The 17,788-nt window shown below is 39.5% G+C and overlaps 1 protein-coding gene across 5 annotated transcripts in view; it reads left to right on the forward strand.

Moving 5' to 3' along the window:
* The window catches only part of SENP6 (SUMO specific peptidase 6), an 80,580-nt gene that overhangs the window by 1,218 nt on the left and 61,574 nt on the right, over nucleotides 1-17,788 (forward strand). For 3 of the 5 annotated variants that reach the window (XM_080934123.1, XM_080934125.1, XM_080934124.1), the window contains exons 2-3: nucleotides 12,234-12,327; nucleotides 14,447-14,504. The exons of 1 other annotated variant lie outside the window; for it this stretch is intronic. In XM_080934123.1, the coding sequence (XP_080790249.1) occupies nucleotides 12,234-12,327; nucleotides 14,447-14,504 (152 nt within the window). The remainder of the gene's footprint in view (nucleotides 1-12,233; nucleotides 12,328-14,446; nucleotides 14,505-17,788) is intronic. One more of the 5 variants, XM_080934126.1, reaches the window with a different exon arrangement.

The raw sequence follows: 17,788 nt of genomic DNA on the forward strand, positions 1-17,788 counted from the left end.
TGTTTTTGTTTGGGGTGCTGGTAAATGGGTAACGACATTGCCTATGGCTGTGTTGGGACCTCCACAATACAGGTACTTTTAGGTGCAGTGTGGACCGGGAACGTACGACTTTACATTTTTCTGGCAATCGAATTTATATATACGTTTAGGAAAATAAGCCTGCATTCAGTAATTGTTAAGAATAATTACTCTTTGGGGTCATTTGCAGGGGTTTTTTTTTTTCCTAGATGAAATATATCTAGGCCAAGCTTTAAGATACGATTTAGAAATATTACAGAATTAAGAAAACGTAGTTTAAAATTAAGAACGACTCTTAGTGGTAACAGGAAGGTTGTTTATTCCTATGAGAAGAGGAAAAGTAATTTTCTTTATTCTTTGTACTTGAGAGTAGGGAAGTGGAAAGCAGCTTTCTTTACTCTGCAGGCCAGACTTATTGTCAGAAGCGATGGAAGCTTTCTCTGGTTTTCCTCCATAATAAGGAAAGCTGGTGTGCTTTCCTGACTTCATTTCCTATTACCTCCACGCTAATCTGACCATGGTAGGCAACCCCTGCCAACAGGCGGAGAGAGGAGTACTGCTTCCTGCAGGTAGCCAGTGCTGTGCCTGTTTTTGTTTGGAATTTGGAAATTCACCAGATGGCTTTCTGTTGTTCAGAGTCACCAGGCAGATGATTATACTTGTAGGCTTCTAATTCACTTTAAATTCCAAGTGGATAAAGACAGGATAATAAAAGCACAAAGCTATCACTAAGAGAATTGGTCTGATGTCCATTGCTGGACATTCTAACTTACTGGATTGTAAATGTACTGATGTGAAAGTTTGAGTTTCTCCTTGTCTCATTCAATAATTACCAAAAAATTGAGACAGGATCACATTATGGAGACCAGGGCAGCCTTGAACTTCTAGAAATCCTGCCTCAGCTTCTCAAGGACTAGGATTACATATATGAGGGCTTTAGAATTTACTATTTTTAAGAACTTTTAAAAAATGGTCATTTATTTATTTTTGTTCATTTTGAATCTTTGCCTGCATGTATGTGCAACATATACAAGCCTGGTGATCACAAAGTCAAAAGAGGGTGCTTGGAACTGGTTATGAGCTGCTGTGTAGGAACAGGGCCCTGAACCTGGGTCCTCTGCAAGAGCAGGAAGTGGTCTTAACCTGTGAGCCAGTCTCTTCAGCCCCTTGGTTTACTTTTTAAAGATCCTTATATTACAGTTTGGTTTTTCTCTGGTAATTTTGGGAAAAAAAAAGATAAAAATGGGTTTTTTTCTTGACTCATCAAATATTTTTAGTAGTCTAGTCTGCTTGGTTGGAATAAAATAGGGAATTTAATATTCAAAGTCACTGCCTTCATGGAAGGCCCTGTTAACAAGTTAAAAAAGAAAAAAACCTCAATGCATTTAGAGCAGTCTTCTTATCCATAGTTTTCAGAACTTCTGTTAGTTTACTGAGGTGTAGTCAAACTTGACAACTGTTTATAATGCCCTGGTGCCACCTGTGCTCATGAATCTGCACACAAGAACATGGAATACAGGTGTGTTTTTCTTATAATTTATCAAATGACTCCTTTGTGCTTTTCAGCCCTATGAAAATGAAAGCTCTGTGAAAGCAATCCGAATGCTGGTGGTTTTACTATCATATTCTCATGCCTGAAAGAAACTTGCTGTTCATGAATAAACTAGGCCATGACTGTGAAAAGGTTGTAGAGGAAGCATAGAGAGCAACCATGGGAACATTATTTTATGCTTTTCAAGTTAAGAGAAGTGTGACACACACCTTTAATCCCAGCACTCAGGACAGTCAGGGCTATACAGAGAAACCTTGTCTGGAAAAACAAAACAAACAAACAAACAAAGAAATGAAAAAGACAAGAAAGGTGTCCTTAAGAACTGCTGCGAAACACCTTGATCCTGAGGTGCATCAGTGTTTGGAGGTGGTGTGTGGTTTCCTGGTTTAAAGCAGGCAAGGCCGAGAGCCACAGAAGCTCTTACTTGCTCATAAGTAGAGTGCTTGCCCAGGCTGCGCAGAGCCTTGGGTTTGGTCCTCAGTATGGAATAAAAACGCAGGTTGGTGAATGTTTATGATCTCAGCACTCCGAGGTGGATGCAGGAGAGCCAAAAGCTCAAGGTCATCCCTATGGGATACATAATACTTGAGACTTTAAAGGTAACTTTGGCTGTCTTGTCTGCAGTAAGTTAACGAAAATGCAAGAATTAAAGGGAGATGAATTCGAAACAAAACACTTGCAGTCTTGACAGAAGTAAGGACTGGACTTGGAAGTTGGAAAAGGAGAGTCAGTAGGCTGAAGGTAGTTTGGTATCCTTTGTAAGATTTATTCATACAGTGCCCAATTAAGATGAAAGTAAGGGAAAACTCCAAGTTTACTTTTTGCAGTTGAACTAATGCCATTTATTGATCCTGAGTAGACTGTGAAGGGAAATAATGCTCTATTGGGTCCCAAGTCTCAAGTGAATGTTTGATATTTTTGCTGTAGAATCTGTTAACGAGTAAGGGGAGTTCTAGTTGTCTGCTTTTGTGACTTTGTGAGGAGAACGGTTACTATTTATTGGATTCTCTGTATTGTCCTTGTGTTGAATTTTTTCCATTGTTGACTGTTTCTTTTACATCTGTTCATATACTGACATCAAGCAGCCCCTTTTCACTTGTGACAATTTAGGCAGGTTCTCTGTCCATTCAGTGCGTGTTCAAGAATAACAATTGCTTCGTTTAGTTACCACACAGAAGCTTGTAGTTTTTCCCTATCTCCTAGTAAGGAGACTAGTCATAATCACGCATAAAATTATGGCTGTCAGGTATAACAAAGGAGTATTTACAATAAGAATGTTATCTGTCAGAGTCCTTTAAAGTGTGAATAGGGAAAGGAGTGGTGGAGAAACTGCTTTCCCCAGAGACAGTAAAAATGAAAGCAACATGGATGTTTCAGGGGATGAAAACCTTGCCACCAGGAAGAGTGCAGCTGAAGCTGACCATGACATCATCAAGTGTGCCTCCATAAAGACCCCTGACTCGCAGGTGGAGACAGCTTCAGAGGGTGGGAGCCAGCTGGGAAATGATTGCTGTGTTTGGCATCTATAGCTTGCTTGTTCTGCTGCCCTGTTTGATAGTCTCTCTCATCTGTGATATCCTCCTAACAAGTCTCTCCCTTTTGTTTATGTATCACACTTAAATCTAGTTTGCTTTCTTCTTTTTTTCTGCCATCTGAATTGCTTTTTCCATTACTTTCTCCCATTTAATGTGTTGTGTATATATGTGTGTGTGTGTGTGTGTGAGTGTGAAAGAGAGAAAGAGTGTGTGTGTGTGCATGCGCGCGTGCGCGCGCGCGCACACACACACACACACACACACACACACACGATTGCCAGACAGCCTGCTGGTGAGGTATTCTATTTGGTGCTGTAGCACCACAAATTCTTGGAAAAAAACAAAACAAAACAAAAACTGCTTCAAGTTCTTGTCTAAACCTGAATTTAAAATACGTGAAGAAAAAAAATGTATTGAGGTAATGCAACCACTTTGGAAAATAAATTGTGTTCACATCAGTCTTCAAAACAATGCATATTATTGACCCAGTACACTTTGGGTGTTTAGAGAGAGAGAGAGAGAGAGAGAGAGAGAGAGAGAGAGAGAGAGAGAGAGAAGACCTTTGTCATTTATGTATTTGATACTTCAAACACTACACTCTATACCAGACCATGTTTCAGACAGTGATATAATTTTAGTTCATTGTGTATGTGAAAACGAGATCAAAGCATCTTCTATCACTACACGCTTTTGAAAGTCTTATTTTAAAAGTTTTATTTTAAAAATGTTTATTTTATGTGTATGTGCCTTAGTATGTATGTGTACCATATTCACACAAGAGCCTGTAGAAGTCAGAAGATATGGTGGGTCCTCTAGAATAGTTATTGAAGGTTATTAGATGCTCTGTGGTTATTGGGAACAGAACCCAGGTCCTCTTGCAAGAACAAGCTTTCTTAACTGCTGAGCCATCTCTCCAGTCCCTTAAATGTCTGTACCCCCACCCCTTTGTGTGATGCATGTATATGCTTGTGTTTATGTGTGCATATATAGGCACATAATTGCCACAGTGTACATGTAGAGGTGAGGGACAACTTCAGGTATCTGTCCATGGCTTATACCTTGTTTGAGACGAGGTCTCTGGTTTCCACAGCATAGACCATGGTAGCTGACCTGTGAGTTCTGGGAAATGTCCTGCCTGTCTGTGAACTATCCTCCCTGCTTGCCTGCCTTCCAAAGAAGAGCTGGGACAGTACAGCAGCACTGGCTTTTTGTGGTGCTGGAAATTAGAACAGTTTCTCATGCTGACCCAGGAAGTGCTTTACCTACTGAGCCATCTCTCCCAGCCCTCCATTTGTTTATCTATTTTAATGAGCCAAATTATTTCAATTGTTCATTTCTTGCATTTAAAGTACACTTTGCTATCTTTAGCCTGGGATTCTTTGCTGTCATCCTTAACCATTACACAACTACATCCAACCAATACCCATTTCTTGTCATCAACCTTAATTAGGCTGTTTTTATTCTCAGCACAAAGTGCTCCCACCAACTTGACATACATAGGTTTACCACACTTGGATGCCAGCACTCAGACCTAGGCTTGGGGCTTGTCCAAGACCTTGGCAACTTCATGAATTCCACATGCTAAGCCATCATGGAAGAGGGAGGTCTCCATAATCTCTTGTAAAGTAGTACTAATGTCTTGTTAAGCTCTAGTGGCAGTGCCTTCCTGGATCATACTGAGGAAGCTGAATCTTGGACACACCTGAGTCTCAGCAGTGGGGGAAAATTCCAATTTTTTTTTTTTTTTTTTAAATACAGAATTACTCACTGAACTTGGAGCTTGTAGTTCAGCTTAGAATAGATGATTTAGCAAATCCCTTCCAGGATACTACTGTTCCTTTCTACCAATGATGAGCATACAAGCATGTGCAGTTACACGGCATTACCGATTTCTAATTTAATTGATTTGTAGCTGCAGAACATCCTTTACATAATTTCAATTAAAAATTCTTGAGACATATTTTATCTCCCATAATGTATTCTGTCTTGAAGAATGTGTGTGCTTGGAACGAATGCCTTTTTTTTTTTTTTTTTTTCATTTTTGGTTCTCTTCATAGTTCTGGCTGTCCTGAAACTAGCTCTGGAGACCAGACTGGCCTTCAAACAATTTTCTGGTACTTTCTGATCTCCCATTTGTGTTTGCCTTAAACTCCCTGTGGGAGATGACCTTGAACTTTTGATCTTCCTGCCTCTAGCTTTGCATTGTGATTAATGGTGTGCCCACCATGCCTAGTTTATATAGTGTTAGTGCTCAAACCCAGCGCTTCCTCCATGCTGACTGAGCACTCTATCAACTGAGCTGCGTCCCGGCCTCTACCTGGCATTTTATACCAGAGATACATCTGAGCTCTGGTTTTCATGCTTTTGCTGCATATATTACCCAGCCATTTTACCAGTCTCTTGAAATAACATTTCTGCCTTCCCTTTCTTTTAGAACTTTCAGCAAGCATTAGGGCGCACTATGTCTAGGGTGTGACAGTGTTCAACACATCTAGGTTTAAACACATGGTGATGAAAGACTGCTTCTATTTTCTAAATGTTTAGGTCAGAGGACAAGTCTGTCCTTAGCGTGTGGGTTCTGGAGATTGAGCTGAGGTTGTCAGGTTCACTGAGCTTGCCTCCTTTCCTTTCCCATGACTTCTAAACCTGCAGAATGTCTCTGTCTCCAATGGGAACCGTTTTCCATTATGCTTAACTATACTTTCAGTTATGGACTAGAACCTGTAAGCCAAAATAAACTATTTCTTTCCCCAAGTTGCTTTTGGTGATGTTTATCACAGCAACAGGAAACTAATGAAAATAAACTGTGTTCTTAAGATTCATTTGTTTTTTATTGTGTGTGTGTATCTGCCTTTGTCTGTCTGTCTGTGGTGGTGAGGTATGGGCACATGAGTGGAAGCCAGGGATTGTGTCCTCTACAGTTAGGTGCTTGTGAGCATGTGGGTTTTGGGAATCAAACCTGCACTTAATCGCCACGCCATTCTCCAGCCGTTCTACCTGTACTTTGTATGTCTGTGATGGAGTCTGTATTCTAGAGAGTAACCTCTGGCTGAACTTTTTAGATGGAATGTGTCCCATTAACAGCTTTAATAATTTTTTTTTTGAGATTCTAATATAATCACCTCCAAGCCATTCCACATACCTCCTTTGCCCTCTTTCAGATTCAGCCAAATTAGTTCCTACCTGTCTTAGGGTTTCAGTTGCTGTGAAGAGACACCATGACCAAGGCAATTTTTCTAATGGACAACTTTTAATTAAGGCTTGCTTACAGTTTCAGTGGTTTAGTCCATTATCTTCACAAGAGAAAGCATGGCGGCATCCAGGCAGACATGGTGCTAGAGGAGCTGAGTGTTCTAATCTTGATCAGAAGGTAGACAGGAGGCTCTTGCTTCTGTCCTGGGCAAAACTATGTTACCTCCATAGTGACAGACTTCCTCTAACAAGGCCACACCTCCTAATAGTGACACTTCCCATGGGCCAAGCATATTCAAACCACCACACTGCCTATCATTACAATTTCATCTTTTGCTTCTATAAAAATTTTAAGTGTGTGTGTGTGTGTGTGTGTGTGTGTGTGTGTGTGTGTAATTGTGATAGGGTTGTTTAGTCAGAGGCAAGAAGTTGGGTCCCCTGAAGTTACTGGTGGTTATAAGTCAGTTGATGTGAGTGCTGGGAACCAAACTCAATTCCTCTAGAAGTATTATGTAGAATACTCAACAAGTATTCTTTAACTATTGAACAATCTCTGCAGTCCCCTTTGCTAGTTTTTGTTGCATCTTTTATCCACTATTATCTCTTACATCCTTGTTATTGTGGAGAATATAGAAGAAGAAAATGTATGTAATTGAGCTGAAAGGATAGCTTAGTGGTAGAGTACTTGCCTAGCATGTACTAAGGCCTAGGTTTGACTCTCACTACTGGAAGAAACTTTGTTTAATTTCTTAAACAATTTTGCTATTTAATGGAAATCTTTCCTTAACCTTTCTTTTTCTAACCCGAATTTCAGTGAAGTACAGTGGCTAAACGTTTCCACTGATATCAGTGTTATTTTTAACAGTATGTTGACATGTAAGTACTCAGGGACTTGTGAGGATTTTAAGTTTCTGCCTCACATGCATGAAGCGTTGAATTACATCCTTAGCACCACATAAGCTGTACACATTGATGCATTTCTGTGAGTCCAGCACTCTGGAGGTGGAGATGGTACGATCAGAAAAGCTCAAGGCAGTTCACGGCTACCTAGAAAGTGTAAAGTAGCATAGGCTACAATGAAACCCTGTCAAAGAAAGACGGGGGTGGGGGGGGGGAGAATCACTTAAAGAAGGTTTATTCTGTCTACAGTCTGGGAGATTTCATCATGTTTAGGAAGCAGTGAGTCAGCAGGAATTGGGGCTTAGCTATATAACCTCAAGTCCTGCCCAAGTGACCCACTTCCTTCAGCAATATTCTATCCTGTAATGACTCTTTAACCTTTCCAAACAGTTTCAAAGAGCTAGGAATCAAGCATTTAAACTTATGAACCTATGGGAGACATTTTCATTTAAATCATAAAAGTTTACCCCTGGCTTCCATAGGCTTATGGCTCTCATGATGTACAGTGTAACACCCACATAGTCATTAACAGTTCCCAATACCAAAGAAAACTGTAAATATTAAGTCTCTCCTGATACTCAGGCAACCAACCACATGAGTTTTGATTTTAAGTTACATACTTCCAATATACAATGGTACAAAATAAACATTTCCATTCCAAAACGAAGAGGTGGGTGTATACTAAGGAAAAGTCAGTTCAGAGCAAGACTGAAATCCAGCAGGACAAACACCAAATCCTGCAGTTACATGTCCTGTTTCTATAACTAGTGGTAGAATCAGTTGGGTTCTAAATAGCCCCATCTCTCTCTATCTGCTACCTACAGCAGACATAACCTCTCTTGAGCCAGCTCTGCAGCTTTTGGTTGGTGGATGTTGATGGTCCTGGCATCTGCAATATGCTTGAGTCTCCATTGCAACCTAAGCATGACTTTTACAACTTTACACAGGGGCCTGGTCTCTGAGCCTTCCTTACATTGTGTGGCTTTTGTAGCTCTGGAACCATGGAGGTAGACTCCATGACCCACTCAGTCTTTCGTCTTTGAAAACCTGCCTGAAAAAAAACCACTACCACATGAACAGAACATGAACAATGCCAAGTTCTGTTGCCAGCTTCAGATGGCCTCTGGCCCCTTTGAGTTATGTCAGCCTCTGTGCTCTCCAGGCTGATTCTAGCAGAGCACTTCCCCTAGGTGTAGGCATCCTTTGAACTGTGCTCTTGAGTTCAGGCTATAGGATAAGTTTGAGATTTCAGTGTGGAGGCTAAGATCTTGCACTCAGGGCCTTTCCTGTTGTCTCATGCAGAGCAAAAGGTTTCGTTACACTCACAGCCACCTGTCCGTTCTCAGTACTGGCTCCAGATTTAAACTTGCACACATATTCCTTTCCTTCCTTTCCTTGCCAAACTGACAAGGAGGGAGATACGCGGAGGAAAGACACAGAAACTGACCCACTCTCCAGGTCTTGCTGCATAGACTATAGACCTGGAAGGCCTCAAATTCACAGCCTTAGCCTGTATTACCGAGTCTACTTACTCAAGTCTCTGACAGTTTCTTAATCTCTTTTTGAAGGTGTTCTGAGTAGGTATTGTATTGAATGTCTCCTTTGGGGGCTTTTCTGATTGTTCTTGTTGACTAAATCGGCATTAGGAGTTTTAGGGAAGAACAGCAGAGAACTGAGGAGCGTTTCCTGTTCTGGTGTCTGAGAGGGTGCTTATACACTGTGATTAAGATGTCACAATTGATGGTATAGCCTTTGGCGCTGGAGGTGTCTCCGCTGCCTGTTATTGGTTTTGGGGTTTTTTGTTTGTTTGTTTGTTTGCTTGCTTTGTTTTTTTGTTCATTTTGCTTTTCTTCTCTTTAAATTTGGGCTGGGGGAGGTGTGAATTAACAAATCTAGCCTATTCTGAAGAAATTCTCGGTATGTTCATAACATGATTTTAAAATTTTTCTAAGAAAAATGTGTTCTTTATTTGATAGGTTATATATAATCAGTTCTGTAGTTTTGTGTTTTTAATTTTTCCTAACTTACATATTTGTGTGTGTATTGTGCCCGTATATGGCTCCTGTGTGTGCATTAGATCTGAAAAAGTTGTTGGAGGTTATATCACTGTTCACTAGGTCTTTGCCTGAACCGGGGTTTGCATTTTCTCAGCTATTTTAGAAGGAACCAAGCCACAGTGGTCCTACTTCTGCCCACTTAGAAGTTTGGGGTTACAGGGATCTAAATTCTGTTGCTTATGATTGTTCAGTAAGTACTTTTAACAACTGAGCCTTCTCTCTAACCTCTGGTGTTTTAAAAACTTGAGCATTTATTGTTGAAGTCTTGACTGACATTCTCAACAGTGCTGCCCTGCTGCCTTTGGGAAATCATTCATGAAACTGTACGAAACAAAGGTCTGTGACGGCCAGGATCTTTTGAATGGCCTGCTAAGTTAGTTTGACTTTTAGCCTTGGTGCTCCAGGTATATCTTTCTTCTCTACTTGCTAAGTGTCCCAGTTTTAGTTTGATTTGTTGTTACAAAATACCATGACAGAAGCAGTTTAGGAGAGAAAAGGGTTTAATTTAGCTCACAAAATTAGTCCACCATTGTCTGGATGTCAGGGCTAGCAGCAATTTGAAGCACCTAGTCACATCCAGTTAAGAGCAGAGAGAAAACAGTGAATCGTGCTTGTGCTCAGTTTATTTTTTTCATTCTTACATAGTACAGGACCCCAAATCAGAAAATGGTGTCCTCTAGAGTGGGTGGGTCCTTCCACCTCAGTTAGCAAAATCAAGACATTCTCCCTAGACATTCCCATAGGCTAGCTAACCTAGATAATCTCTTATTGAAACTGTTTTCCCACAATAGTCTAGACTCTGTTCAGTTAACAACTAAAACTAGTGCTCACACAATAAGGTAGTCAACTTTGCCACAGGCTAACTTCTAAAGAAGGCCCATACTGTTGGTGTCTGATTGTAGAGCTTTCTAACACTGATGGCCTTTGTCAACACAGGTACCTGAGACTAAGAAGGAAGCCCTTTTAATTAAGGACTCCTGTATCCCTTAGATCATGAAAAATTTGCTCCAATTCTTAGGAATTGGGGGTTTGTGATTAGGACTGCTCTGCTTAGTCTGTTTGGGGTGCTGTTACAAAGTCTCAGGTATTACATAATTTGTCTTTGTTTACTTTTGGGGGTTGGAGGGTTTTACTATGTAGCTAAGGCTGGCTCAGAACTCTCTGTAACCCAGACTAGTCATAAACTGGTTATTTTTCTGTGAGTCCCAAGTGCTGGGGTGACTGGAACGTGGGACTGTACTCAACTCTCAGTGCTAGAGGCTGGAAAGTCAGAGTACTCAGAATCAATATCTGGAAGCATTCTGCTTTCTCACAGATAGTAACTGTGACTATCCTTATGAAAGGGTAAAACAACTTCCCTGGGCCGTTTATAGGATTGATCTCATTGCTATAGAGTCTGCACTGTGTCTCCCTAAGTTCCTTGGGGGTGCGATTTTAAAAATCTGAGTTTGGGACAGTCCCCACAGTCCTTCAGGAGATCCAGCTGGGCTTGCCTTTTTGAGTCTTGACTAGGAAAGTGTAACTTTTTCTTTTCTGTCTTTTGGATGCTGGCCAGAGCTAAGTATGGTCTTTCTGGGACTTTATACTTTCTTACTGTTTCTTTGAAGCCTGCCTCCTTGCTACTTAGCTGTTTTTCTGTCATGTGGCTGACCTACATGTTGACTTAACTCAAACAACATAGCTTTACGCTCTTCTTGTCTCCATTTTTCTTCTCTGGGAAGATGCCAAGACTAACATGTTGCCTGCCTTTTATTTAAACCATGATAATTTATCCTTTAGTTGAAAGGGGGGAAAATCTAAATGTTAGACAGACCCCAAACATTTAGATGGGTCCTAGCCCTTTGTCTTTAAAAGGGGATGAAATTATCACCTATAGAGATCATCCTTAGAACCATGAAATTGGGTTACTTTTTTTTTTTTTAAACAAAAAATAATCTCAGGCTAGAGAGATGGCTCAGTGGTTAAGAGCACTGACTGTTCTTCCAGAGGTCCTGACTTCAATTCCCAGCAACCACATGGTGGCTCACAACCATCTGTAATGGGATCTGGTGTCCTCTTCTGTCCTGCAGGTGTACATGCTGGCAGAACCCTATATATGCAATAAATAAATCTTTAAAAAAAATCTTAATGTTTTAAGTAAGTTTACAATTTTGAGCTGCATTCATGGCTATCCTGGACTACAGCCAGTGGCTGGATACAGCTGGAAGATATGCTTTATTTTTTTATTTTGTCTGTTTGTTTTCAATGGTGCTGGAGATTGAAGCCAGTATCTGTAGCATGGTGCAAACAGACTATCACTTAGCCTCCGCTTCCCCATCAGACTTGTAGCTAGGTACCCTTTGTCCTTTGCACTTAACCAACAAGTTTAGATTCAAGGGTAAGTTATCAGTTATCCCTGTTACCTTCTGAAAAATACTTGTACTTTCTTTCTCCTGCCCTTTGGGGTCAGTCTGACCTCTTATAACACTAAGACCCTGAACGTAATCTTAGCCTAAACTATGAAATTAGACTTTTGTCTTGCAGCTTCGTTCATTTTCCCTTCCCCCTGTATTTCCTAATGACCATCTTTGGTGTCCTGATCTAAAGTTTTCTGGTTATCAAATTAACTAACTTGATAACACACAAGGTCTTTGTTTTTATTCTGTTAAAAGGCAGAGGTTGTTGAATCTAACAAGTATTAGTGGTCCCAATGTAGTTCTCATGGGAAGGCAAACACTAAATTAGAGGGAATAATTCCTAAAATCATAGTTTGTATATACACGTATGCCTCTCCACCATTTTATTGCACCTGTGCACGGGTGCAAACCGACTTTTAATTTTTTCTTTTTCTCTTGAAGGAAGTAAGATGCTTCAAGAAATAGTTTTTAAAAATAGAAAAGGATCAATATTAAAACAATATAGAACAGAGTTTTGGATATGCTCACATTTCTTACATTTAGTTACGTTAATGAATACTTATTTCAGTTTGTTTTATTTCAGCTTTGGCTAGATCAGAATCTAAGAGGGATGGAGGCTTTAAAAATAATTGGAGCTTTGATCATGAAGAAGAAAGTGAAGGAGATGCAGATAAAGAGTAAGGATATCTTCCTCCAATATTTCATACAAACGGAACTTTTCATTAGAAAATCAATTTATATTTTGTGAAAAATTTTAAATATTATGGTATTTTTTACAGTAAGAAAAGAGAAAACAGTATTTTATTGGTAAATAATTTTGTTTATTTCTCAGTCTTGAAAATGTATGTATATAATACATGTTTTCTAATGATTGAAAAATAGCTAGTCAAGTTTTCAAACTAAGGTAAACCTCTTTCACTTTTTAAAAGGCAACCTTTTCTGGAAACAATTTGAAAAGCCACAAGTTGTCAAGCCTTTGAATTTTAAATGAAAGATTAAGTTTTTTATTTTATTTTTTTTTTTGTTTTCTATTTGTGACCCCTGATCACCAGTTTGACCTTGGATCAGATCTCCACCAGGAAAAGGGACACCAGTCTAAACAGTATGAGTAGGTGTTGTCCAGATGAAATAGAAGCAGGTCATACTCAGTTCATGTGCTAGAATCGATCCAGTGTAAAATTTTACAACACAGCAGTGGTTTTGTTGTATTTGGAAATACTATGGGCCTAATCCAGGGCCTTAACTAGGAAAGTGCTTTTTCATTGCTTGTAATAAGAGTTAGAATAGTACTTTCCTACAATATGATAATCATGTTGCAAATTCAATACTGTTTTTAAGCTCTTAGCTTACTCACTTTTTTTCTACTGTCCAAAAGAAACAGCCTCAGATACATGAAAATATATAAAGTTTTGGCAGGGCAATAAATATACTTTTACTGATTTTATGTTTTGGCTTCTCAAATCAGGGTTTCTCAATATAACAACCCTGGATGTCTTAGAACTGCAGACCAGGCTGGCCTCAAACTCACAGGGATCTGTCTACTTCTGCCTGCCAATTGCAAGGATTAAAGGCATGAGCCACCACACCTATAAATATATTTTTAGGAACTTTGTTTTCCTAGTTTTTTGGAAGAGGGTTTTACTCTGTAGCCCACACTAGCCTAGAACTTACTGTATAACTCAGAGTGTCCTTGAATTTGTAGCTAACCTCCAGAGCCTTTTTAGTGTTAGAATTATAGATTTACCTTACCTCACCCAGCTTTTTAGAAAGAAATTTTTATACAATTTATCATTCAAGTATGTTGGCTAAATATTTGAGGTATTTTGCATTCACTATTTTAAGAAATTTTATCTGGAAGAAAAGTTTGAACTCATAAATTTATTTCAATAAGATTAGTACTTTATGGTCACCTTATCCTTTTTAAAAATTATTTTTAAATTTAGTATTTATATAGTTTTGAAAAATGGCCCTAAATAAAAAATTATGACAGATATTTTACCTTTCATATATTTTAATACAATTTTATAATAATTTTTATGTTAACAATATTGGTGTATAGTAGCATAATGAAATAATATTACATTTTATTAAAAATAGCTTGACATTTACTACAAATAACTTGTATATAGCAGAATTATTTAAAATATGAGTTTGATTTCTGTTCTGGAAGATTTACTATGACTATTCTTTAAATGATCTATTAAGTTTGTCTCATGTACAGACTCCATTTTTCAATTAATTATGTTGCTCAGGGGTTTCAGTTTCTGATCACTGGCCAGTGAGCTGTTATTGTAGTATTAGCAGGGTTGGTGTCTGCAAGGGCGGTGCTGTGATCGTCACTGTGCAGCAGCAGCAGCGTGCTCAGTTTCCCTTAGCTAACTTCCCTTTCCGTGATGGCGCTCTGCTTCTATGACTTCTCTCTTCGGCTGTCCATGGCAATTCCCAGAAAAGGAAATATGGAGCATGACTATGGGATCTGTAGCCTGGCAAACAAGAGCATATGCTCATTTAAGGTGGCATCAGCAGAATAGCTTTTTTGCCCATTTCCTAGATTTGTTCATGATTGTGTTGGAAAGCAGCCAGCTGTATAATGTTGTGTTTATTTTCATGCTGTTGTGGCAAGGACGTTACAGAGGACAAACATATCGTTACTACATGGGAACGTAAAATGCCTGCCTGAGCCTTTGCAGCAAAGTTTGCTAATTCCCCCAGATAGATGAGCAGGGAAGATAAAGCAGATATATTTGTTTGAACTGCAACTGTTGCTTAAGTTGTCTTCCTTTATTTTCTGTATAGTGGGGCAAATCTACTCACTGTAGAAGATGAGGATTCTGAAACCTCAAAAGGAAAAAAGGCAAGTGTTGCTTCAAAAATACTGTTTCTTTAGTATTACATACAAAAAAAAGTTATTTAAAAAAATTTTGCCTGGGCATGGTAATATGTACCTTGTAATCCTGGCACTTAAGAGTCAATGGAAGGAGGCTTACCACAAGTTCAAAGACAGATTGGTCTATATGGTGAGTTCAAGGCCACAGAATTGAGGCTGCATCATTTGTAAAGAAAAGGATTTTTACTTTTTTACTGTAAGCCTCCCTAGCAACCCAACCCCGTTCCCCTTATTGACTTCAGACACAGATAGTTCTGATTTGTCGTTGCTGTTTATCTCTATACAAAGTGTCTTTGGTAGGCTTCCCATTGGTATTAAAAAATAGCTACATAAACTTAATAAAGGAGAAGGATTTATTTTGGCTCAACTTTGAGCCATTCTTAAGGTAGTATGCTGTACACAGTTTTCTAGTCTTGCTTTCACTTGGAATTTGTGAAGGCCATCTATAGGACACCGTAGGAAATAGCTCTGGGAGTGGGAGATGTCTCAGTGAGACGTTTTTGCTCCACAAACGTGAGGACCAGAGTTGGGAATCTCCAGGACTTTGTGCACACCAGGTGCACACTCTACAAACTGAGCCACATCTTCCTCCATTCCTCAGTAGTATGTGGCTTGTATTACTTGGAAAACTGACTTGGGCCAAAAATATTGTTTTGATTTTTTTGTGAAAAAAAAAATGTTTTAACTATGAGGCCTCACCGCCCGTCCCCCCCACCCCCCGTGTGTGTGTGTGTGTGTGTGTGTGTGTGTGTGTGTGTGTGTGTGTGTGTGTGTGTGTGTGTGTGTGTTGGGGATGCATTTGTACTTGTGGTCCAAAGTTGAATTTTTTTCTTTTGACTAATCTTTAATTATTGGGGCAGAATTTCTTGCTTAACCCAGAGTTTGCTGATTTCATTCATTCCCTTTCCTGGGTATTTCTGCTTTCTAGATGCTGGGCTTCAAGTGGCCACCATGCCCGTCCAGCTTTCATGTAGGTTCTGAAAATCTAAATTCATGTATAGGAGTCGTGGTGCAGGTCAGTTGGTAAAGTACTTGCCTAGCATGCATGAAACCAAAAGTTTGAACCTTGGCACCATAGAAACCAGGAACGGTGCATGCCCGATGGAGGCAGAGTCAGAGGTATATGGGGAGGCAGGAGTTCGGAGCTAGCCAGGGTTACACTGATACCCTGTCTCCAAATACACTGCCGAATAAACAGATCAAAACAAATAAAACTTTTTTTAAAAAAGAAATAATTACCTTTCCTGGAGCTAAATATTATGTATAACATAGTGAGAAAAACCTTTTTTAAAAAAGGGATTTGACAATATAGTAAATGATATTTTCTCTGAGATTATAGTTCCTAACTGTATTCGTTAATATCCTAACAAAAAATGGATTAGGGAAGAAAGGGCCTATTTGCTGACAGGAAACAGTCCGTCAAAGTGGGCAAGGCATGATGGCAGGAGTGTGGGCGAGCCTGGCAGTCAAGCAGTGAGCATGTCTCACCTGCTTATAAAGAACAGGAAGTGGGAACAGATAATAAAACCTCAGAACTCACCTTTGGACATTTTCTTCAGTAATCCTATGTGTCTTAGAGTTCCACAGCTTTCCACACAGTACCACCAGCCAGGACCAAGTGTTCAATCCAAGCATAGGAACCTATGGGGACATTGCATATGCAGTCCACAACATAATGGAACTAGAAGTGCTGGTTATTTTATTGCTGACTGAAATGTTCTAACCCACAAACTATCGCAGCACAAGTAAAGAACTGAAGAATTTTTCTTAGATACTTTTGCTTTGATGATGGCGTTAGGTTGCTGGTATATTATGGTTCCCCAAATGCTTTCTCAAAAAGATACTACTCATTTAAGACAGAGCATTGCTGTGTAACCCATGCTGACATTGAACGCTCTATTCTCCTGCCTCTTTCTCTCCAGTTCTAGAGCTTTAGACTTGTACCACCATATCCCATCAAAAGGGCCAATCGCTCAGTCAGGAGCACGGTTGAGGGTCTGGTAAAACAGCTAAGTAGTGAAGTGCTTGAGAACCTGAAATTCAGTCTCCCAGGTGTTCATCTATAAGAACATGTCTCTGTGAGTGCCTCTAATTCTGCCATCATTTTCAGTGTAAATCTCCTGCTTCTAGTTTTCCTAACATGATATTATATCAAAATCATCCATAGAGGTAGCCCTCAAATGCAGGTTTTATAGTAAAGACATATGGGAGTTTTGTTGTTTTGCCTTGAAAAGGCAGGCATCCAACACTGAGCTCTGAACATAATAGGCAAGCATCCACCTTTTTTAAAAAAAGTGTCATGCTTCCATTATATATCTCAGTTGTTACCTTTGCCTGTTTATGTGTGCCTGTGAGTTCTGTAGAATAAATACATGTACTTTTCCTTTGGCCACATTTATCACTGTAGCCCAGACTAGGTTCCATAGTAAGACCTTGATGGTTTGTTTTGTTTAGTTGTTTATTTGGATTTTCGAGACAGGGTTTCTTTCTCTGCGATTTACTCTGTAGACCAGGCTGCCCTCAAACTCAGATCTACCCACCTCTTGCTCTAGAGTGCTGAGAATCAAAGGTGTGTGACAAAACCGCTGGGCTATGCTGGTTTGAAGAAGAGAACTGCATGCATGAGATTGGTAAATAGATGTGTGGCTGTCTTTTATGTAATTTTGAAGTAATTATCACTTAGAACTAAAAACTGGGACTGGAGAGATTGTGCAGTTGTTAAGAGCACTTGCGCTTTTGCAGAGGACCTGGGTTCAGTTCCTGGCACCCACACAGTGGCTCACATGATCCAGTGCCTCTTCTAGCCTCAGATATAAGTGCCCCACACAGTACATCTAATGTATTTTGGGCAAACACTCATACCCATTAAAAGAAAAGAACTGAGGACTGTAGTGTCTCTTGTTCAGAGAATGTACCAAAGACAGATTGGTTAGATGCTAGACCTCTTGCCAGGCTCTTGTTAGTGTGTTTATGTTGATGTTGTACCTATGAAGGCACAGATAGTATCTCAGTTTGTATTGATGCAGAAACTTTGATTCTGAGGCAAAGCAAGTATTTTGCGGTACCATTCTATTGATAGCAGCAATCCTGTTAAACAGTGGAAATCTTAGGGGTTTTTTGTTTTTTTAAATTGTTTTGATCTGGTTTTGCTTTGTAGAGAGAAAACTAGCCCAAGACCCATCAATCTTAATTTTCTAAGTATTTTGGAGAGTTATATGAAAAGAAAAACAATATAGTCCCTGTTCCTACCG

This window comes from Micromys minutus (genome assembly GCF_963924665.1).
Source record: "Micromys minutus genome assembly, chromosome: 21".
Taxonomy (NCBI): Eukaryota; Metazoa; Chordata; class Mammalia; order Rodentia; family Muridae; genus Micromys; species Micromys minutus.